This window comes from Motacilla alba, chromosome 19, assembly GCF_015832195.1.
Source record: "Motacilla alba alba isolate MOTALB_02 chromosome 19, Motacilla_alba_V1.0_pri, whole genome shotgun sequence".
NCBI lineage: Eukaryota > Metazoa > Chordata > Aves > Passeriformes > Motacillidae > Motacilla > Motacilla alba.
Genome location: NC_052034.1, coordinates 3,722,213 through 3,743,794, shown reverse-complemented (window position 1 = coordinate 3,743,794; position 21,582 = coordinate 3,722,213). Strand labels below are relative to the sequence as shown.

At 54.0% G+C, this 21,582-nt stretch overlaps 1 protein-coding gene across 1 annotated transcript; it reads right to left on the bottom strand.

Annotated features, from left to right (window-relative positions):
* Positions 1–8,431: 8,431 nt before the first annotated feature.
* Positions 8,432–19,834, bottom strand: TRARG1 (trafficking regulator of GLUT4 (SLC2A4) 1). The gene is made up of 3 exons (XM_038158327.1): positions 19,301–19,834; positions 14,142–14,274; positions 8,432–13,594 (listed from the first exon to the last, which is right to left on the bottom strand). Exons 1-3 carry the CDS (start codon positions 19,688–19,690, stop codon positions 13,587–13,589), a joined length of 531 nt encoding a protein of 176 aa, XP_038014255.1. The 5' UTR covers positions 19,691–19,834; the 3' UTR covers positions 8,432–13,586.
* Positions 19,835–21,582: the final 1,748 nt, after the last annotated feature.

Below are 21,582 nucleotides of genomic sequence, written 5' to 3'. Positions count from 1 at the left end.
TTTCAGTGTTGGCAGCCCCTCCGTGGTTTTTGTTTGTGCTAGTTTTGAGTCAGTTTTGTGTTGAAAAATACATTTAATTATCTTTGGAGTTTTCCCTTCATCATCATCTGGCAGAGCGAGCGGGTGTTGTGCTGTGCTCCCTGGAGGGATGTGTTTGCATCTGGCCCAGGGAAAAGCTTCCAAATTCAGGAGAATCAGCCTCATAATTCATCTCTAACAGCCTGGACCTGTGGCCAGGACAATGGACTGGAAAATGAACACAGTGGATTGCAGCATTCTGCCTGAAATCCCAAAACACAGGTTTGTGTGTCTCCTGTTGCTAAATGTGTTCTTGGAGTTTTTCATTCCGTGTGCTTCCTCCCGCTCTGAGGAAAAAAAAGATGTGGTTAAAGAATTCTCATTCCTGCAATTCCTGCCAAAGTGGCGGTTTCCTAACTCAGCCCAACAGAAGTGTGCTGAGATCATTGCTGAGCACTGGAATGAAGGGGGGAAATCCAGGGTATTTCTACAGGAGTGTTTCACACACACACACACACTCTTTTTCAATTCCTGCTGCATTCTTCCTAGCAGATAAGCAGCTTCTTCAAACCTGGCCAGCTCTGGAACACAAAGGATCGTGTTGGTAACGTTGCTGCCACGCTTCACACGGGTGGGAATATTTTTATCCCTGTTCTTTAGATTATTTTTTACCTGTTCATCAGATCTTCAGTCTCTGGTTGCTGCAGCAGAGCAGTGGCATGTGGGCAACACCCAGAACTGTGTCCACAGCTGTAACTTCTTCCCAGGGCTTTGACCTTCCTGGGCAACATTTTTTTCTTAACCAGTATTGATTTCAGGAGTTTTGCATATCAAAGTGAGGTATAAATTACTGCTGGATTACTGAGTAATCAACAAGCATTTTCATTTGTAGTTCAGAAGTCCTTTTGTTGCGTTGTCCTAAGATCAACGTGAGAAGAGTCAGTTCCTTGCTGGATGTTGAAAATGAAAGAGCAAAAGTAGATTTTTAGGTGATGTGAAAGTGTCGGGTGAAATGTTCACTGCTGTCCTGCTGTGTCCCCTGAGGTGCTGCTTTCCCAGAACTGCACAGGGAGCTGAGGCTGCTCCACCCCTTCTGATGGTGCAGCTCATTTAGTCACAACTCAATGAGAGTTTGAACTCTCGAAATGTAGCAACTTGTTTCCCAAGATCACTTGAGGCATAACCTTTTCCTATTTTTACTGGTTTTGTCCCAAAGCTTTCATTTGAGACAGGAAGGAGAGGATAACAGCTGTCAGTGCTGAAGGAGGAAATGATTCTGAAATTCCTTGTAACAGAACTGGATTGTGGAATGTGCAGGACAGGGGGCTGCAGTGAGAGACACGGTGAGCCACAACTGAGCCACATTCAGGTCACATCTGCCAGTGCCCTCTGTGCCCTGCACCTCTCCTGGCACTGCACATGGGAACCAGTGCTGATGCTTTAGTTCTGAGTACAGAGGCAGCTGTTGGTCTGTGTGGGACTGAGTGAGGAAAGAAATAAACACTCTACACCCAAAACAAAGCCCTTTCTCACAAAACATCCCATACCTTGTAAATGAATTTCTGATTGCACTTTCTGATTTTTTTTTTCTTTTCATACACGTTCTTGAAACTTCTATTGTAAGTGTAATTATTTTTGTTCTCACCTATTGTGCATTCTCTGTATGTATTAAATAAATAAAAAAAAAAAGGCTTTGATATGTAATTTAATAATAAATTAGAATTCTAAGCAAGGTGCTTGGTTCTTTCTCCCCTTGACAATCTTTGCCCACCTGAACTTCAGGGAAGGTGCAGAGGGGATTAACCTCACCCCTTTGGAATTGTCCCTGGACATACAAATCAGTGTGTTCTCAGGCTTTATATCAAATATCAGACGTGATGGAACCTTTCCTGGCCCCAAATGGTTTGAGGGGCTGTGTTCCTCCTGCCTGCCTCTGCAGTCCTGGGCTCATCTCCTGCCTGGGAGGGGGCTGATTAAACTCGTGGTGGTTTTCACTGCTGTTCTTCACCAGCTGGAACAGGGATGGTTTTCTGTAGAGGTGTTAAAAGGAAGATCTCTCTCTGTGAGTTGCTGTTTTCAGGTCAGAGGGGACTCTGTTACCCTGTGGTTTTCCAGCACCACTGTGCTCTGGTCTGCCTCCCTCGCTGTTCCAGCCAGGCAGCGTTGTGCCTGAAGGATCCACCTGTGCCTGCTGCTTTTGCAGTCAATGCTAAATCTTTCAGTGCCACTCCAAAGTTGTATTCTCAGAGCAGCAGAGCTGCCTGGTGCTGTGGTAGCTGGGAGTGAAGAGAGGGATTTCTCCTTTCAGAGCTGTCTAAACGCTGCCTTAAAGCAGAGATCCATCCCTGCACCCTTAATGCCTGCTAAATATTCAGGAGTGACCAGATGCTCTCCCAAGGGAAGGCTTTGACTGCATGTCTCAAGCTAAAGGAGACACTTCAAAAAAACTTCTGGAAATGGAAAGGCAGTTCTGGTTCCAGACACTGGGAAGTGCAGTGAGTTTTTCCAGTTGCGGCGCTGGTAATAAGTGGTGCATAAAATTCCATCTTCGTTTGGATTAGAAAATAAATTATTAATGGCACCGAATCCTTTTTTCCTGCTCCCTGTACAGTCAATAATTTATAGTGGCACAGGCATAGGATATATATTTTTAACCATCCGCCTCCCAGAGTGGTGTTGTTCATACTGGGGAGCGCTGTCCTTGCTGGCGGGCTGGGCGCAGTGGCTGCTCCTGCATTATGGATGAGCTGTGCTTCCCCAGCCCCGCAGCTTCCCCGCTGAAAGGGAGCCGAGCCCTCCATTAGAAATTCACACCAGTGCCTTTGTTTCCTCCCTTTCACCCGACGTGGGCGGTGTACAGCGCCGTGAACTCGATTTTGGAGTGTTTGAATAGAAAACCTCAGTGTTTACAGTCGGTGCCGGCGTTTCCCGAATGCCAGCCTTTTATCCGGCATCTCCAGGTAGAAGAGCTGCGCTGCCAGCGCCGTGCCTTGGCAGCTGGGCTGCGCTCATTAACACCCGGAGCCTGCTGTCGCCTTCCTCTTCCCCTCGCTGCCAAGCTGAGCGTGTGCTGCGGCTCTTCCCTGCTCCATCCCCGCCTGGCGCAGCCCTTCCCGTGTTCTTTGTTCCTAATGGGACCCTGAGGCTTTGCTAACCCAGATTCCAGAGCGCTCCGAGTCAGGCGGGAGGAGCCTGGCTGGAAAGCAGAGCCCTGCACCCCTGAAGCAGCGTTTGCCATCCTCTCACTGCGGGTTGTTTTCTGGTTGCCTTGCTTTTGGCACCCTGTGGATTTGGAGAGGTCTCTGCCGTCGTGGCTGTTCAGATCTTACATCTTGTGTTGCTCTGTCTGCTCACTGCACTGCCCATCCAATTCTCCCTTCATTCCTGTTCAGCTTCACGTAGACATTTCAAACACGTGGATTTCTTTTTTTTTTTTTTTTTTTGTTTGTTTGTTTCATAATTTTCGTTTCTTTCTTTAAAATCTATCCTTTGAACTCCAGAAGGTTGTCCAGGGTGATTGGAGCTTATCAATCAAAGGCAAAGCTGAAGGAAATTCACTGATAACCACTGAGGTGCAGAAGCACAGCGTGGGGCTCTCCCACAAAGGCAGCAAACAGGGAGGGTTTCAATGTTTTATTGCTTTTCTTATCTCCCTTGCCCATACCCATCCGTCTGATGCAGAGTTCTTGGAAGTGGGGACAATATTCTTCATCCTTTGTCTTCCTAAAGCTGCACTGAAAATAGAAGTTCCTCTCTGCAGGTTGCAAAGCCCCATTGAGCTGCCAGCTGGACAGTGGAAACTTCCCCAAGATGTTCGTGGTGCCCGTGCCTGGGCATGTCATCTGCTGCAGAGCCCTCCCGCTCCAGACCTGTGCTGAGCTGGCTTCTTCCAGGGTGAAATGCTGCTGAAACGTCAAGTTTTTAAAGGGAGCCTTTTCTAAAGACTCTGCAGGATGCTCAGGAGTTTTGCAGGTGTAAAAAGAAATTGTGAGTAGCTGGGAAAGTGCTGAGCAGGTGGCCCTGGCAGGTCCAGCTTGAACACACAAACCACAATTTATTACATTAAAAAGTGACTGGACCATGCAAGGACCTTGTCCCCACTGGAGATGGGTGGGAACCTGGTGAGATCCTTTGTGTGTCCCCCACTGTCAGATTCAGAGGGGGCTGGAATGATCCTGGGGCTTGGTCAGCCTTGATGTGGGACAAGACCCAAGTGCAGGAGGGGGACGTGTGGATATTTCCCTGCTGTGCTATAAACGCAGCTCCCTCTAGGTCAGGCATGTATCACCAGGGCTAAATTTACTTCAAAATATTACTGAGGTGGGGAGGTTTGTGACTCAGGTCTATAAAAGCATGCAGTGCTTATGTAAAGAAAGAAGTTTGGAAGGAGTTCAGGAGGGGGCTCGGGCTCCAGCAGGGACCATTCCTGGTGTGTGTCTGCCCTCTCTGCATAAATGGGTCTTTATGCTGGGAGCAGCTGCACCTCCAGGTTGTGTGTTCCTTGCAGCAGGATCTGCTGGCCAGCTCTTCCTGTGTTTCCAAACATTTCAGCAAATGTAAATCATTTCCAAGCCTACGCTCTGGCTTAGATGAAATTGTTTTAAAATAAAAACCAACAAACGCAGCGGGATGATCAGTTCTTGTAATAGTTATGGGTGATTTCAGATCGAGTTGTGCCACCCTGGGAGGGCAGAGGAGGGATTCTGCTGTGGGGGTTTTGGAATTTGGATCCTTTCCATTCACTCAGGTGTTTGTGTGTGTCTGGTCTTGGAAAAGCTGAGTTCCTGGAGTCAGCTTTACCATGGCAGGCAGGCAGGGCTGGCCATCCTGCAGCACCAGCAGCATCCTCAGGTCCAGCCACAGCCACATCCCAGGGGAATGAGCCTCTCCCCCTCCTCCTCAGGGAATGGGGTTCCTTAACTCAGCAGCCAAGCTCCTCCTGCAGTTGTGCTGCCCCTGGGAGCTGAGTGCTGGTGGTCTGGGGGTTCTGGGCAGGGGAAGAAGAGCTGTTGACTCATTTTTTGGGACAATCCAGACAATCCACTCTGTTTTGCAGTCAAAAATCAAGGTAAAAACAGAGCATTGCTTTAAAGACAGGAGCTCCTTTTGTTTTACTGCTGTTTGCTGCATACCTGGGCCAGCTGCTCCAGACCAGGGAGGAATTACAGCCCAGGGTGTGAGGGACTGGCTTATTTTTCTGCCCATCTGGAGTTGATGAAATGATCCATCTGCATTGATCCTTGCTGGGAAGGAGGATAAAGCAAGGGTTTTATGAAATTGTACCTGAGATCCAATAATTGGAAGAAAACGCTTTGGAATCCTCAGGCTGTAATTAAACATTTCCAGGAGGCAGCGAGGTGCAGCGAGCTCAGCAGAAGGAGCATTTTGCTGGGAAGTCTTTGCTTTGCTTCGTGCTGTGTGCTATTAAAGCAAACAACTTCACAAGCTTCAGAAGCACTGGCAGCTCTTGAGCAAGAATAGCATCTCACATCACAGCTAAGCTGGAAACAATGAGGGCCAGCAGTTGTCGGTTGGTTGGGCTTTTTTAGCCCATAAACGAGGTAGCTGAGCTCATGGAGAAATCCCCATTTCTCTATTTCAGGCGTTCTAAGATGTTTCATCTTCTAAAGGATCCAGCAACAACCACCATAAAGCCAAAGTCCTGATTTGAAGCAGATCTGCTGGTGCAATTCCCACTTACCTGGGCACGCCAGGCTCTCCTCCAACACATAAACCCTAAATCCTCACCACCCAACCCAAGCTCGTGCAAAGTCTACCAAATTTGTCTTGTCTGACTAAAGAATTCCTGTGAGATGTGACAGAAACATCCACCACGTGGGATCATGTGGAATCCCCATCCCTGGGAGGCTCAAAGGCACACGGATGTGGCACCTGGGGACGTGGGGTAGTGGTGAGCATGGCAAGGCTGGCTTGGATGATCCCAGAGGGGCTGGATGATCCCAGAGGGTTGGATGATCCCAGAGGGGCTGGATGATCTCAGAGGGGCTGGATGATCCCAGAGGGTTGGATGATGTAAGAGGGGCTGGATGATCTCAGAGGGCTTTTCCAGCCCCACTGATTCCATGCTGAGCTGGACTCCTGGCCCAAGGGCTCAGGGGGGATGTGGAGCTGTGCCTGTGTCACTCCCACTGCCTTTGCAGGGAGCAGAGACAGCTTTGCACTGGATGCAACGTGCAGAGCTGCAGAGCAGCTCCTGCCTGCAGAGGGGAGGCTGGATCTGGGTAGGGAAACAGGGAGATGGAGCCTTTCTGCACCCTCACAAAGACAAATCCATTTTTCCTCTGCTCTTTTGTTGCTGTCTACCAGGAGTGTGTTTGGTGAGCTGCTTCAAATATTGAAGATGTCCACAATACATCCAAATTTCATCTGTTTCAAATCTCTGCAGCTAAGAAGCTGTTCTGTGAGCAGGGAGAATTTGGGGTGCAATCTTTTCTTTTTGGGCCCATGCTGGGGGCTGCACCTCTGCACACCAGAGCCAGGATGTTCATGTGCTGCTCATCACAAAGTCTCTCTGCAGCCCTGAGCTCTCCTCCTGTGGCTGCTGAGCCCAGGGCTCCATCACCTCCCAGATGACTTCCTGAGAGGCTTTGAGAGAGCCCAAGGAATCCCTGAGCTGCTCATTCTCAACAGCAGCCAGCATTAGGAGCCAGAGAGAAAATGGAAATGCTCTCCCCGTGTTTCTAATTCCTAGCTCCTGACTGGAACAAAATCATGGAAACCAGTTGAGGAACTGGTGCCCAGCTGTCTGTCCTTTGCCTGAACCCCAAATTCATGCAAATTCAACAGTGAAGAGAAAGCCTGGGAGGAGAAGGGAGAGCCCACAGTGCTCAGCAGAGAACGTATGCAACGTGGAAATTGGACATGAACCTCTTGCTGTTCCTGTGTGAATCTATTATACATGAGCCCATCAGAGCAGGGTATTAATAAAACAGGAGCTGAGGAACTCAGCCCTGCCTTGTTCCTGTGGAACATCAGAGCCCGGGCTGGCCTTTGAAGTCTGGGGCTGCAGCTGGTGCCGTGGTCAGGGTGCTCGGGGGGAATCTCACCACTGCAGGGGAATCTCTGCACAGGGTGGGGGTTTCTGTGTGATTCAAATCCTCCTCCTCCCCCTCCAGGACAAAGCCATTGCTTCTTTTTTTTTTTTTTTTTTTTTTCCCTGCACAGTCTTCTGGCTTGCTGAATTCTTTCACCAATGCACAGAGAAGGCTGAGGATGGTTTAAAGCAGCCTCAGACATCCTGTGCTGGGATGCAAATGGCATCCGTTCCTTCAAAGTTCTCCTCACCAGAACCCCCCTGTGCCTTTTGTTGCACACAGGTAGCACTGACCCAAACCCTCTTTGTTTGCTGAATCATGGGGAGTGACTTCCCTGGGTTTTCCAAACATCTACATTTTATGTGTCCATCAGGGCAGATGAATGTGGCTCTCCAGAGCTGCCCTGAAACCCCAGCTGTGCAGACAGTGGTGCCTCTGCTCTGCTGGGTGGGCACGGGCAGTGGGGAGAGGCTGTGGCTGAGTAACAGAGGCTTTGTGCAAACCCAGCCTTGGTGTAAAACAGGAGTAACTGAAGTGTGGGGTCAGCTTGGACCTGCATGGCTGTGAGTAATTAACCCTGGCTGATGAGAGGCTTGAGCAGCTGCTCCCTGGGACGTGAAGCTGAACAGCAAGAGCACTGTTCAGGTGCTGTCACAAGGATGTCTGCAGGATTCCCCTCTGCAGGATTCCCCTCTGCAGGATTCCCCTCTGCAGGATTCCCCCTGCCTCCCTCCACGGCAGACATGGGTGGCAGAGGATGCTGTGTCTCACAGCAGGGCCCTGCAAGCCTCATTTTCCATCCCTGCTGCTGCTGCTGCTGGCCCTGCCTTGGCTGGGACAGGGAGGAGCTGTGCTGGGGCACCTGTGGGACTGTGCCACCTCCTCGAGTCCCACCCTGGAGCCTGCTCAGAGGAGAGTTTGCCGTGTGGACAGGCTGGGCAGGTCTCCCCAGGCTGGGCTGGGCTGCCTCCCCTCCATGGGCTGCCAGGGATGAGCAGGGAGAGGAGAGCTCTGGATGCAGCTGGGTGAAGTTGTGCAGCTCAGCTTCAGTGAGGATCAGCCACCCTGCCTGCCCAATTAACACAAACAAACCCTGCTGGGGGCTGTGACAGCCAGCAGCCTTCCAGTCTGCTTGGAGAAACTCCTGGGAAGTGTTTTTGGTTAAAACCAGCACAAGGCTGCTCTGTCTGCACCTCTCCCTGCCCTGACTTGTGCTGTTTTCTTTACTCTTTGCCTGTACATATTATTTGCAGCCCACTGCACCCAAAATACCAACTGGTTGCTCTCAGAGTGTGAAGCAATCACTGAATGAGTAGCTTGGGTTATTTTTTTTTTCTCATTTAGACAGAAGAAACCAGTTCAGCTTTGACCATGCATGTTACATTTTAATTTTTTTTTTCTCATGCCAAGAAATACAAAGAAAGTATATAAGATATACCATACCATCCTGCAGAAAAAGAAACATTTGTCAGCACAGAGAAGCACCCAGCTGCAATCCCTGGTGTGTTCATGCTGTGTGTGAGCTGTGGCTCTCCCAGTGGGGGGATGGACCCTGCACTTCCATGCCAAGGATCAAATCCTGGCACCTTCGAAGGGCTCCCAGGTGGGGTCAGGGCTGCCTTGGTGAATCCTGCACACGTTCCCTTTCTGATGTTTCTTGTGCTGGATGGGTATTTATAGGTTGGGATTTTGCTACCTACTGGTGTCAGCAAATGCTTTACAAATATTCCCACTTTGAAAAGGCTGCTCTCCCCCCACTCCCCTTGGCTTGTGCCCAAGCAGGGGGAGTTTTTCAGTCCGAACCTAACTGGTTTTTGCCAAAATTAAAGGCTGTCTACTGAAAGGAAAACGGGCTTAAATCTGAATAACTTCAGCTCGAAGGGCAACCCTGGCTGTGGTTCTGTGACGAGTGACAAAGCGACAGGGCAAGGGTGGGGCCAGCCCTGCGGGTGCCTTTCTGCAGCCTCTCAGAGGGAACAAACGGAGATGCCATTCCATAGAAAAGGCAGGAGCTGCTCCCCTTGTCTACATGGAGAAATCTGTGCGGGGCTGGGGCGGGTCGGAGCTCCCTGAGCCCAGAGATGAGATCTCCCTGCAGCCCGGGGGAAGCAGGGCCAGAGGGGGCAGGAGGAGCTGCGGGACTCGGGGTGGGATGCTGGGGGACAGCATGGTAAAACCAGCAGAGAGAGGAGGAAACTGGAACAGGATGAAACACCGGCCAGAAAAAGCAAACCCATCCGTAACACAGCAAACTTTGAAGTCCTTTGGTGGCTTTCTTTCCCTGGAGGGGCTCAGATCCCTTTGGTGTCTGCAGGGTGCTGCTGTGACCAGGGCCAGACCTTCCCCGACCCTGGGCCGCTGGAGCTGCTACAGAACCAAGCCACGTTTGTTGCTGGTTCAGCTTAAAGCTTCAATCCAGCCTTGAGGAACCAGCAGCCCTTCTGTGGCACCCCACAGAGCCCAGCTCTGCCCCAAATCCTGGCAAAGAAGCCCAGGGCAGCAGTGCCAGGGAGGCGCCAGCAGCCCCAGCTCTGCCGGGAGAATCCTTCCCGTGGATTTCCATCTCTCCAGGACCTGACACTTGTCGATGGTGACTCCCACTCCAGCTTAAATTTAGAGACATTTCCCACCTTCTCCAGCCCTTCAGAGCTCTCCTCCTGCCAGCTCAGCTTCCTGGGCAGGTAGGGCTGGATTGTCACCCTGCTCTCACCTTTCCTTCACCAGGGACGAGAAGCTGGCCAGAGCCTGAGGGTTTTGTGCCTGTTTTAGTTGCAAACATGGAGAATTCTGCTGGCTGTGCTCAGAGGAGGCTGCAGCAGGTGGCAAAGAGCTGGGGGATAAGAAATAGGGCAGCTTGGTGGGGCTGGAGAGGAAAGGGCTCATGGCACAGCTTCTGTGGTTGCCCTCCTGCGTGCTAAAAGCTGAGTCAAGAATTCCCTGGGGGATGAAGTCGAGGGGTGACTGTGCCTGGTGGCCTCAGGGTGAAGATCTGCCATCATCACCCTCACTGTAACCCTGCTCAGGGAGTGTGTGCCGAGGGCTGGGGGCTCTGCAGCCTCCTCCTCCACAAATACCAGCAAATTCCACCCAAAAAGAGCCAGAGAGGGAGCTGGGCTGGGGTAAAACCGTGGGAGATGGGGAGAGCAAAGTGGCAAAAAACTTTGCAAAACAGGCTGCAAAATGTGTGAAGTTGGTGGGGGAGCAGGGAAAGGGACTTCGTGGCTGTCCCTGGAGAGATTGTTCCTCCATCACTGCAGAGGCAGGTTACAAGCACAGTTAATATTTTGTCAGGGATAGCTGTAGAGCTTTCCTCTGGATTTAAATGCAGGATAAGGGGGGAAAAAAAAAAAAAAAAAGCTGAGTTCAAGTGTGCAGTACAATTGTATCTAGTCAGGAAGATTTTAGAATGAAAGGGATTCAAGTGTCTTAGCTCTCTTTTGTTAATAGTGAGGTGAGAAGCATCACCTGAGCTGTCCAGTGAGACAGGAGGCACGAACAAACCATCACCCTGGGGTCTTTGGGGAAATCTGCTTTCTCCTGCATCCAGGGGAATCCTGGTACCTCCACTGCTCCGTGCTGCCCTGGCCTGGGACTTCTCCTGGCAAGGAGCACTGCAGCTGCCTGACAAAGCCCCCTCCTCCCTCTGGCTGCAGGAATCCCCTTTGGAACCACAGTGGGGCACAGTTTTGTTCAGATCCCACTGAAAAAAACCCAGATTCCAAGGAAATCTGTGCTTATCCATGGTTCTGTTAAGGAGGAGGAAGAAGAGGGGGTTGGTTTGGGAGCTGCTCAGCGCCTGAGCATTTGCCATCCCGGCAATTAGAGCAGTAATGTGAACCCACCCCGTGGGGGGTGGCAGGGTTTAATCCTTTGGATGCAGAGAAGCACTTTAGATGAAAGGCTTTGTATAATGATAAAAGAGCATTTAAATCCTTACTTAAGAAACGCTCAGGGCTCTCAAGTCCTAGAACTGCCTCCAGCACTTTTCCCTGAAAAAGAGCCCTTCCTGCCCAAGGAGGAGCTTCCTGGGCTCTTCCCATCAGCTGAATTCCAGCAGCTCCAAAGGCAAAGGGCAGGAAATCAGGGACAGGCAGCACTGCCCTTTTGTAGCTCCAAAAAAACCCCCACATGTTCCCCAGCAAGCAGCCTTTGAGTCCAAGATTTACAGAAGGAAACATTTGGGGGATTTGATGGGATTTCAATAGCCATAAAATGAAAGTTTGAACATCCAAGGGAGGGCTCAGGATGAAAAGATGCAGGTCCTGGGCAGAGGATGGAGGAGGGAGCTCCCACCCAGCAATGCTCAGCAGTCCCTGTTCGCTGAACCCACAGAAGATAAATTGCAAAAGAAAAGTTGCAGATTTGGTCCATTTTAGATGCCAGCAGTCTGTGATGGAGTGCTGGCAAAGGGGTGGATGGGAATGGAGCCTGAGAAAGTGCTGAAGTGATGTGCTATTGCTGTGAGCCCCTGGCATCCCTTTCAGGGGAGAGGAAAATGTTGACAGCGTGTCTGGGGGATTTGGCTTTCTCACCCCCTGGATTCAAACATCATCTAGAGGAAAAAAAAACACTTGAAAGAGAAGCAATCAAAAAGGTGACGGGAGAATTTTCACAGAGATGCCCGTGGCTTTGCACATTAGGTTACTACAGAGTAACTACAGCGTGGATTTACACCCCACCCCTACCCTGTGCTAACCCATGTGCCCACTCAGAGCCCGGGGAAGGAGTCAGTGCCAAGCAGTTTCCATGTTGTGAGGTTTCTTTTGGTGGATTCTCCATGTAGACAAGCCCTGGGAAGCATTGAATTTAGTCTAAATTTGGGGTGTTTCTCAGAAGATGGGTGTTAGGGAGCAGAAGTGCCCTGCAGGACAACATTTCTCAGTCAGTCCATGCTCTCAGGTCACAGGTTGTCAGCTGGAGACCACAGAAAGGTCGGGCAGTGCAGCTCTTGGTCGTGTGTCCCCAAAGTTTGGATCAAAGAGACTCAGGGAGCCGATGGACGTGGCCAGAAGTCACAAAGCCTGGCTGAAACAACAGGCAATGGAGCTTTGCATAGTCTGGGTGGGGGGGTGGGTAGAGGGCCAACCCCAGAGAGTCCCCACAGCAATGAGGGGAGAGCGGGGAGGAGAAGGGCTGGGGGTGGATGGAGCCTCCAGGGAACGTGTGGGGATTGGGTCCCACGGGGATGGGCCGAGGGAGCTGGGTGCTGTGGAAGACATGGCAGGGCCTGTGGTACCTAGAGACAGAGCGGGAGGAGCAGACTCTGTTTTCTTGTTAAATATAAAACATTAAAAAATAATACAACGACTCACAGGACTGACCCCAGGCAGCTCCGGGGACGCCGGAGATTTTCAGAGCTGTGTGAGAAGAGCTGTGTGAGGGGTGCAAGGAGAGGAGCAGGAGTCTAAAACTCCTCCGTGCCCCTGAAAATCTCCTGGAAGGCCCTAAGCTGAAGCCCCAGAGGGTCAGGGGGACGAGCACTGGCAGTGCTGGGGGCTGGAGCACGCTGAAGCCTCTGCGTGACGGGCGTGCCGTGACATCGGGGTGTGAGCGGGTAGAAGGGCTCTCCATGCCTTGGTGCTGCTGCTGGGCATTAACCAGGCTCTTGTCTCAGTGCCAGGGGTGCTAACCTCCCTTTGGGTGCACAGAGAAATGTGGGGGTTCACAGGGAACGCCTGATTTTGCCTTCCTTTAAAAAGCCCACCATGGGATGGGGGTGAGGAGGAGTCCGGGGTTCTCATGCAGCAACATCCTCCTCTGCCAGCTCTGACATGTGCCCTAAGTGATAAAAGAGCTCGTAGGAACAGACATGGAGAACATTCCCAAAGGCATGCAAATGGTCATTGTCTCTTTTTTTTCTTTTTTTTTTTTTTTTTCATCAAAAATACAAAAGCACCCACCACATCCTCCAGCTTTGGCGGCTGCGTGTCGTTCGGAGCAGAGCCGTGGTCCTGCTGCAGCTCTGCTCTCCCTCCTCCTCCGTGGAACAGCTCTCAGCTCCTGATGGCAGTTTGAGCTTTGTTTTTGTTGTTTTGTTTTGTTTTTTTTGTAGAGACAGAGAATTTGACGATTTTAAAAACCAACAACCCCCCAGAAATCCAGTGACTTGTGCCAAAATTCTCAGGAGGACTCCTCAAAAACATCCCGTTCTCGCCTTGTGTTTTCCTTCCAAAACCAGCTTCCTTCTGGAGACTCTCTCCTCCTCTTGCACTTTAGTTGTCTCCCCACTCCGTGAGTTCTGCTGGAGGGGAATGAGGTAGTGGATTTCCCCCTTCTCCTCTCCTCTCCTCAGTGGCCTCTCCCATTGCTCCTCGGGGTGGTTTTTATCCCGTCCCTCGCGGGAGGCGGTGAATTGAAGCATGCGTTCCTTCCGACGGCGCTCCAGAGCAGACTGTCTAGGGCTGCCCACCTACACTGTGACAATTTTTTGTTTTGTTGCAAGGCTGAAAGTAAAAACCCCAAAAGGAAAGTTGTCTTCCTCCTCTTCAAGGTATTTGCATGCTGAAACGTCTTCTAGGAAACTGCAAGAGAAAGAGAGGCTTAGGGCAGCTTCCAGCAGTCAGCAGATGCTCCCCTTACGCTCCTGGCTTGGCCTCTGGGTGGTTCTCAGGTCCCTGTTTGCCTGAGCTGGGCTGATCATGCTGGTTTGGCAGGTGGGGTTGTGTCTGGGAGGTTCCCGAGACATTTTGGGATTGTATTTCTGGGCAGGTTGATTTGTGTCCTGAAACCTTCCTGTTTTTACAGCACTCCACTCTTCTAAACCCAACCACAGGCTTTTCACCAGGGAGACCTTGTGTGCTCACCAGGGCACTTTGGGCAGCACAGGGAGGGCTTTCCATGCTGGCCATTTGGGCAATGTGTGTTTCTGCTGGAAGCAGCCCATTCTCTGAGGGGTATTTTGTGGGTGTGAGCAGCTGGTGATGGTCAAACCAAGCTGGAGTCAGCGCCCTCCCCCCTGCACTCAGGCTGGGCATGAGGAGCAGCTCTATCCTGTGCCCTGGGCTGGAGCTGGGAGCCAGGTGAGGCTCCTGCTGGAGCTGGGCTGAGGGAAGGAGAAGGGAGGGTTACCTCTGACGCTGAGTGAGATGTAGAGCACGATGATGATGGTCCCCAGCACGATGGAGACGATGCTGAGCAGCCTGGCCATGCGTCCCAGCCGCCGGGCGCCGTCCGTGTCCCCTTGCTGGCCACTGTTCCTCGACTGGGGAGACACAAAAAGAGTCCCTTGAGAGGGGCAGCAGCTCTAGGGGTGACCACCTGGCTGTAGAGCCCCAAACCGAGCCCCATTTTCTTTCCTGCTCCTTTAATTGGCAACCACTTGGTTCCCCAGCAAAAAGTGAGGATCCCTGGTGAGGGAGAAGCATCACTGCTGGGGGCAGGGCCTCCTGATCCCGCTGGAAAGGGTGTCCTGGGCATCCTGCCCTTGGCTGGGGCAGCACCCAGCACTCAGCAGAAGGGCAGCTGTGAGAGGACTTGTGGTGGAATTACTCACCGTGCGTCAGCATTTGCTGCCAGCCCAGCCCTTGGGACCAAAACGCCTCCCCAGATTTGTGCAGTGCCCTTCTGCCACCCCCAAAACCCACGGGGAAGGGGGTTTGGAGGGAGGAAAAGCGGGTGAGGGGTTTTAAGGCCTCTTGGTGATATTTTCATCTGGTTGGGAAAGCTTGGAGTGAGGGGAAAGGGAAGCAAGGTGGGATAGGGGGAGAAGGGAGCCCGGCATCCTTGATCCAGTGGAGGAGTTGGGCAAAACCCCCCTAAACTTCATTGGGAATGGGGTTTTATTGATGATTTAACTGCTTTGAAGCAGATATTCCTCCTTTGAGGCTGCTTTTATGTATTTAACACTTTAACATGGGTTAAAGGCCTCTTCCCCTGGCCCATCCATCCCCAGCCAAGCTGCCTTGGAGGAGAACAGGGGGGTCTGGGGCAAGCTGTGGGGCCAGCAGCTCCCACAGCCCTGTGCTGTGTGACAGCTCCTCCCTTTGGAGCATGGCTGCTAAAACTGGGGAAATTCTCAGTTAAAAATAAAACAAACCAAGTGTTCTAGTTAAAAAGAGTTAAAGGTGGAAGTGGATTAAAGCAATCCCAGTTTCCTTTGAAAAAATGTGTATCTCAGAAATGGCTGTGATGGAAAGGACCCCCTGCCTCATGTTAAAAAAAAAAAAAAATAAGAGCAGGGAGGTCTAGTCCAGTTCCAGCAATAATCATGAAACATCACAGAGAATCTGAACCAATACTTGATGTTATTGCCCCATTTCCCATTCATCCTGCTTGAATTCCACTGCCTCCTGGCAGCACCAAAACATCCCCAGCCCAGGCTGTGCACGGGCAGCTGCTCTGTAGGAGAAATGCAGCTTTGGAGGTTTCGGTGCGCTCCTTTGGGTTAGTGTCACCACGAAAATAACACAGCAGAGCCTCAGGCAGGGGGGTGGCTGCTCCCTCTGCCCCCCTGCCAACGTCCTGCCCCACTCAGGAGCCGCCCTGGGCAGCACAGTCCCCAGCAGAGGCACGGGAGTGCTCAGGACCTTGCTCCTCCTGGTCTCACCAGCAGCTTTGCCAGACCCACTCTGAAAGCGAGGGGATGCAGCCAAGAGCTATTTTCATCCCAGAACAGGAGGTGACAAAATGAAGCCTCATGGGTTGGTGGTGAGAGATGGGGAGGATGCAGGAGCCCAGGGATCCACAGGATCCCTGCCCTGCTCACTGGCAGCTCCAGCTCTGGAGATTTGGTTTTTCAGGCTCTGGTTTTTTTGTAACAAGTGTAATATTTTGGCAGGGTGTGGGTTAGATTGCAGTGAAATATGCAGTTTTTGCTGTCTTCCAAGCAAAATACATAGGCTGAGGGATTCAACATATTTATCACTACAGCTCCTGGAAGTGTTTACTGCTCATTTATCCTCGACAATTATGGGATACCCATCAGCACTGGCATGGGGTGTTCAGCAAGAATTTGGTACTGTACATATATTATTAACCAGTGTGGAACAGTTTGATTATAGCTCTCTAGTATCACTAATCCCCTGTTTTGCTTTCCACATGAAAACATTAACATCTTGTTTATTAATCGAGGCTCACCAAGGCAGAACATCTCCGAAAGGCTCGAGGGCTCTGGGGGAGGGAGTCACTGGGTGAGTGCCAGGGGACGCCCTGCTCCAGCCCAGAGCTGGAAAATCTGCAGGACCTGGGGAGCAGGGGCTGTTCTGCAGCCCCCGTGGGCCAGGTGAGGCTGGGTGACTCAGGAGTTATTCATTTTACCTGTTTCCCTCTGCTATCTGTTCCAGTTACTGCTCCAAATGGGTTTTTTCCCTAAGTGGCCTTGCTGCAAATGAAGGCAATTACTTTCCTGCGTGAGTCCCAGGGATGGGGAAGACAAATCATCCCATCCTCTTCCCTGCAATCTTTCCCAGCTGATGAACTGGCTTTGGATGCTCCCTGCTGCCGTCCACCAATCACCCAGAATAAATCATTAATCCTGGACACTTGGTGTTCTTGTTGAAGGAAACATTCCAAGAGAGGCATCAGTCAACTCCAGAGTGAGACAGATGACTGGGATGGGTGAGGACAGTCTGACTTCTCCCACATCTTCTGGCAATGACAGGATTTATTTTGGATACCAAGTGCTGTGCAGAAGTGCCCCTGATGTTACTTTGTGGTGGTTCTGGCTGGATTTTTAAATTTCCATTCATTTATTTGGAGTTTTGGGCTCTGGGACGTGGCTCCTCTGCTTCTTCCCCCGAAGTGGCTGCACTTTGGTGGGAAGAGGAAAGGATTCAGAGCAGGAATACAGGCTGGGTGTGAGGTAGCCAGCCCTGCCCTGCACTCCCAGGAGATGGATCCCAGGGGATGCACACATCCTCGTCCACCAGTCCCACTGCCTCTCTTGGGGAGTGACCTGAACCCTTTAGAACAGCCAGATCATCACTTGGTGAGAAAAACACATCCAAGAGTCTGTGAAGAAGCCTCCAGGTAATTAATTTCCATGAAACCAGTGTTAGCAGGAACAGGCTGGGGGGGGGGGCTACAGCAGGGTTTTTTCCACCTCTGGCCATAGGCCCTGCTGGGATCTGAGAGCAGCTTTTGAAAAATGATTTATGAGACACTGAGCTCAAAAGCATTCATTTACTTTCCTCTCTGGACACTGCTTATTACCCAGGGAAAAGAAAAAAAAAAGCTTTCATGTGCAAAAGCTTTGACTCAGGAAAGAAAAGCACAATTGCAGAGCTAAAGGAATGTCAGCACATTGTGGAAAGGTCCTCCTGTTTCACCAGGGAATCACAAAAAACCTGGTTCCTGCTCGGATCTGGGCATGCTCAGGCACACCTGGGCTTTACTCTGAGAGAAGACCTGAGCCTTGGGGGGCACTGGGAGCTCAGTTCCTCCCTGCTGTAAGCAGGTGAAACACCAACCCGTGCCCTGGGAGCTGCTCCTGCTGGCACGAGGACCCAGCCAGATGTTCCCTGGTTCCTCAGGGAGGGAGGGAGGATGGATCACTCCTCATCCTGCTCTCCTGGTGCCTGTGGAGGTCCCTGGCTGGCAGGTGGGTGTGTGGAGGAGAAGATGGTGCAGGCAGGGCCAGGACTAGAAAGGGCTGTAGTAATTAATCAAACCACAGGACAGAGAGTGCAGGGGCCACTGTGCAGGGGCCAGAGGATGTGCACTGGCTACTAATGTGCTGTGTGTGCCATTAACCTTGCCCTGGAGAACAAGCTCAGCTGAATGCACCTTCTGCCTCCCCTTCCCCAGCTCTGGATGAGCCCTGGGCAGTGCTGGAAGCAGGGGGCAGCCCAATAATCTTATTGCCTTGCTGCTCCTGCCTCCCTTTGGGTGTGACAGCCACCACACCCCTGTCCCTCTCTGCCTGGCACGATCAACCAACTCCTGCTCTTTTTCCACTGCTAACTCTTCTCCACGGGGGAGCTCCCCCCACCACCCTGGAGGCTCCGAGCCTGCAAGGGACAGTGTGAGGATGTGTTTTGCATGAAGGCTAACGTGGCTGGCAAATCCCCGTGAGAGCCCTTGTTTATTACCATGGATATGCAATACCCAGCTGCTTTCCCTCTCCTTGCAGTGCAAAGCCAGACAAGGCTGGCTGGCTTCCCTGGATGCTGCCTAAACAGGCTGTGCCACACAACTGTACTACGCAGATGACAGCTGGCACTGGCAGAAACGATGATTCCTCCTCAAAATGGAAATTGGTCTCCCCGGAGGGCTTTTTGTGGCAAGAGCCCATGCCTGCCTTCAAGTCGTTGGTGGTTTTGGGGGGAAGTGCTGGCTGCAGGTGCCCCTCGGTGTATTTCTGTGTGGTAAGCAGGTAACGGAGCTGATTTTCAAAGAAAAGATTTGCCTTTGTTGCAAATCAAAGGCATAGAAGGTGCTGGGTGTGTACAAGAGAGCAGCATCTGCTGGGGAAGGGGGTGGCTCTGCTTGTAGGGCTGTGCTGACTGAGCCACCTGTACCCGAGATGGGTGGGAGGCCGGGCTGGCTTCATTCTCCCCTGCTCGGCTCTTGGTGTGTTTGCTGAGGTGTGGGGGATGTTTAATGGAGGAAAATCGCTTCTCCAGGGCGACTAAAGAGCTGCAGGTGCAGCCTGTCCCTTTGAAGTGCCTGAGGCCAGGCACCAGCCTCCAGCCGGGGTCTGCCCAGTGCTGCAGGGCTGGGCTCGGAGGGGCGGAGGGAGATCCCTGGTCAGTGCTTCTCCCCGCAGCTCCTTGCCGGGGAAGCCCGCCGAGCGGTTCTGGACCGCTGCCTGGCGGCAGGGACCGCGCTTCCCGGAGCCACCGCGCTTCCCGGAGCCCTGCCCTGGAATCCCACCCCCCCTCTCCATCTCCATCCCGCCGCCTCCCCGCATCTCCATCTCCATCCCGCCGCCTCCTTTTCCATCTCCATCTCTGTCTCCATCCCGCCGCCTCCTTTTCCATCTCCATCATCTCCATCACCTCCATCCCGCCGCCTCCCCCAGCGCTGCCCCGGGCTCGGCGCCGCTCCCCGCCCGCCTCCGCCCGCCCGCGCCCCCTGGACCCGCACCGGAGCGCGCTGCGGAGCCGAGCGGGGCGGCACAGCCCGGCCGAGCCCCCGCCGAGCGCTGCGGGAGCGGAGCGGCTCCCGCCGGCCCGGTGCCGGTGCCGGGGGTGCAGCACCGCGGACAGCTCCGGGGCGGCCGTCGGGGCGGCGGGGGGAGAAGGAGGCGAACCGGGCGGGTCCGCGCGCCCGGCGGGTCCCGCACTCACCATGATGGAGAAGACGAGGGCCACGATGTTGATGGGCCAGACGGGGCAGAAGCAGGAGAAGATGGCGAGCACCAGGTAGTCCCGAGGGCGGCCCTGCTCCGGGGCCGCCGTGCTGGTGGCCGTGGACGAGGCTCTGCCCAGGCTCAGCCGGGACGGCGACAGCGGCGGCGCCTCCAGGTGCCCGACCGACACCGACTTGTAGCCGAGCCCGTGCCCGTTGCGCTCCGTCTCGCCGGGCAAGGCTGCCGTGAAGGATTTGGAGCCGCGGAGGCCCTTCTCCTCCCGGCCCTCCGTCGCCGACAGCAGCTTCTCCGTCTCCTGGAGGCGGGTGGGCAGCGCCGTGCCCGGGCCCGGGCCCGCGCCCCCGGGCGCGGAGCCGGTGCTGGCCATGGCCCGGCGGAGCGGAGCGGGCTCCGGCAGCGCCCCGCCGCCGCCGCTCTGCGCTCGGGGCCCGCCGCCCCGCGGGAGGCCGAGCCGGGCTGGCCCCTCCTCCGGCTCGGCCCCCGGGGCAGGGTCGGGGCCGCGGACCGCCCCCGGGGTGTCCCCGGCCCCCCCTCTCCTCGCCCCCTTACCGCGCTCGGTCTCCGCCCGCCCCGGTGCGTGCGGCGCCGCGGCCCCCGGGGATGCTGGCGGGGATGCGGCGGGGCGGAGCGGTGGGAGAGCCGGGGAGTCCCCGCCGCCTTCAGCCCTGCCCAGCCCAAGGCTCTGTCCCGCCCCACGACCCCCAGCTCTTCCCGGGGGCTCCCTCGGGCTCTGCTCCGCTGCAGCGGTACGTGAGAGCCCAGCCCCGACCGGGCTCCGCCCGTGCCCACGGGGCTCGGGGCCGCCTCCAGCCCCGGAGGCGCGGGGGATGCCGAGGGCAGCGCCCTGCGGGGCACACACAGCCCTGCTGTCCCTGCTGTCCCTGCTGTCCCTGCTGGCTGCCAGCCTTTCCCCGGGCAGGTGGGGGACATGCGACGCGGAGCAGACCCACGAGGCCCTCACGGCTGCGGAGAGAGGCTGGAGCTGCCCTGGGTGTGGGCAGGGCTGCCCGGAGGGGTCTGGGCAGTGTGTGGGTGCCCGTGGCACCTCTGGCTCCAGCCGCTCTGGGAAAGCATCGTCCCCGAGCACAGCGTTGGGAGAGGCTCTGAGCACGCCGTGCCGAGCTCGCCCTGCCCTCACTGTGGGTGGGTGACCGCGGTGACACCACAGCTGGGGACAGGGACACCGGATCAGTGGCATACCGTGCCCCTAAACAGGACCCGCAAAGCAGAAAGGGTGCTGGTGCAGTGTGAGTTACATCTTCATCCTTGGGAGCAGGGATGATGTGAGGAGCAGGAGGGAGGGCTAAAACAACCCCCAGAGCCTGGATGCCCGGAAAAAATGGATGCTTCCCACCCATTGTGTATTATGCTTCAGTTCCAAATTTGCCAGGGGTTTCCCTGGCAGTGAGTGCCATCTACGGGGCACACCCAGCACCTTCTGCCTCCCAGAGAGGTGCCCGAAGAGCCTTCTGCCAGCCGGGACCTGCTGCCCAGCCCTGCCTGGAGCCTTATCCCATCCCGCAACCTCCAAACAGAATTAGGAGCCGCAGTTTGTGAATGTGGATCTGAGAGCAGTGGGGTGACCCTGCTCGGAGGGGTCCCACGGGGTTTTGCTTCCCTTCCTCTCCTGCCTCTGGGACCATCTGTTTCCATCTGCCTCGCTTGGGCTGGCCACCAAAGCTGGTGTGGGAAAAACAGGGAGATGCAAATTCGGGAGGAGGGAGGAGGGTTCCTTCCTGAGTTAGGGTGCCACTGAAACATCCTTTGCATGCTGCTGTTGCTGGGCTCTCACTCCCCGTGTGATGGCTGCTGACAGGGCAGGGCCGTGCTCTGCTCCAGGGAGAGCCAGAGCAGGAAGAGCCACCCAGAGCTGCAGGGAGAAGCGGGATTCCCTCAGAGGATGTGGCTGCAGGCCTTCTTGTGGCGAGGGGAGCACCTGTCAGAGGCCGAAGCCAGGATGCCTCACACCATCAGCGCTTCAAAGAGGCTCCTTTGCTGAGCAAAGAGCTCTCTCTCCTGGCTGCCACCAGTTTTCCTCTGCTCCCGGACCAGCTCCCTTGTCCCACCAGGGATTAAGGAAGGAGGAGGAGAAGATCCAGGTGCTCGACAGCAGGAGGTTGGGATGGTTGTTCCAGTGTCCCCGGGCAGGGAGAGAGCCCAGACTGCCCCTGGAATGTTGGTAGCACTGGGGTGCTACCTCCAGCAGAGGGGTTGGAGGAGCTCTGCAGGGCTTAGCATTGTGGGAATCACACGGTGCAA

What these genes read in the sequence shown, in the direction of transcription:
- TRARG1 (XM_038158327.1), bottom strand. Translation starts at nt 19,690, where the DNA reads ATGGCCAGCACCGGCTCCGCGCCCGGGGGCGCGGGCCCGGGCCCGGGC. An exon ending in CCCTCGTCTTCTCCATCATG is followed by an intron (nt 14,275 to 19,300) that starts GTGAGTGCGGGA and finishes GTGTCTCCCCAG; the next exon opens with TCGAGGAACAGTGGCCAGCA.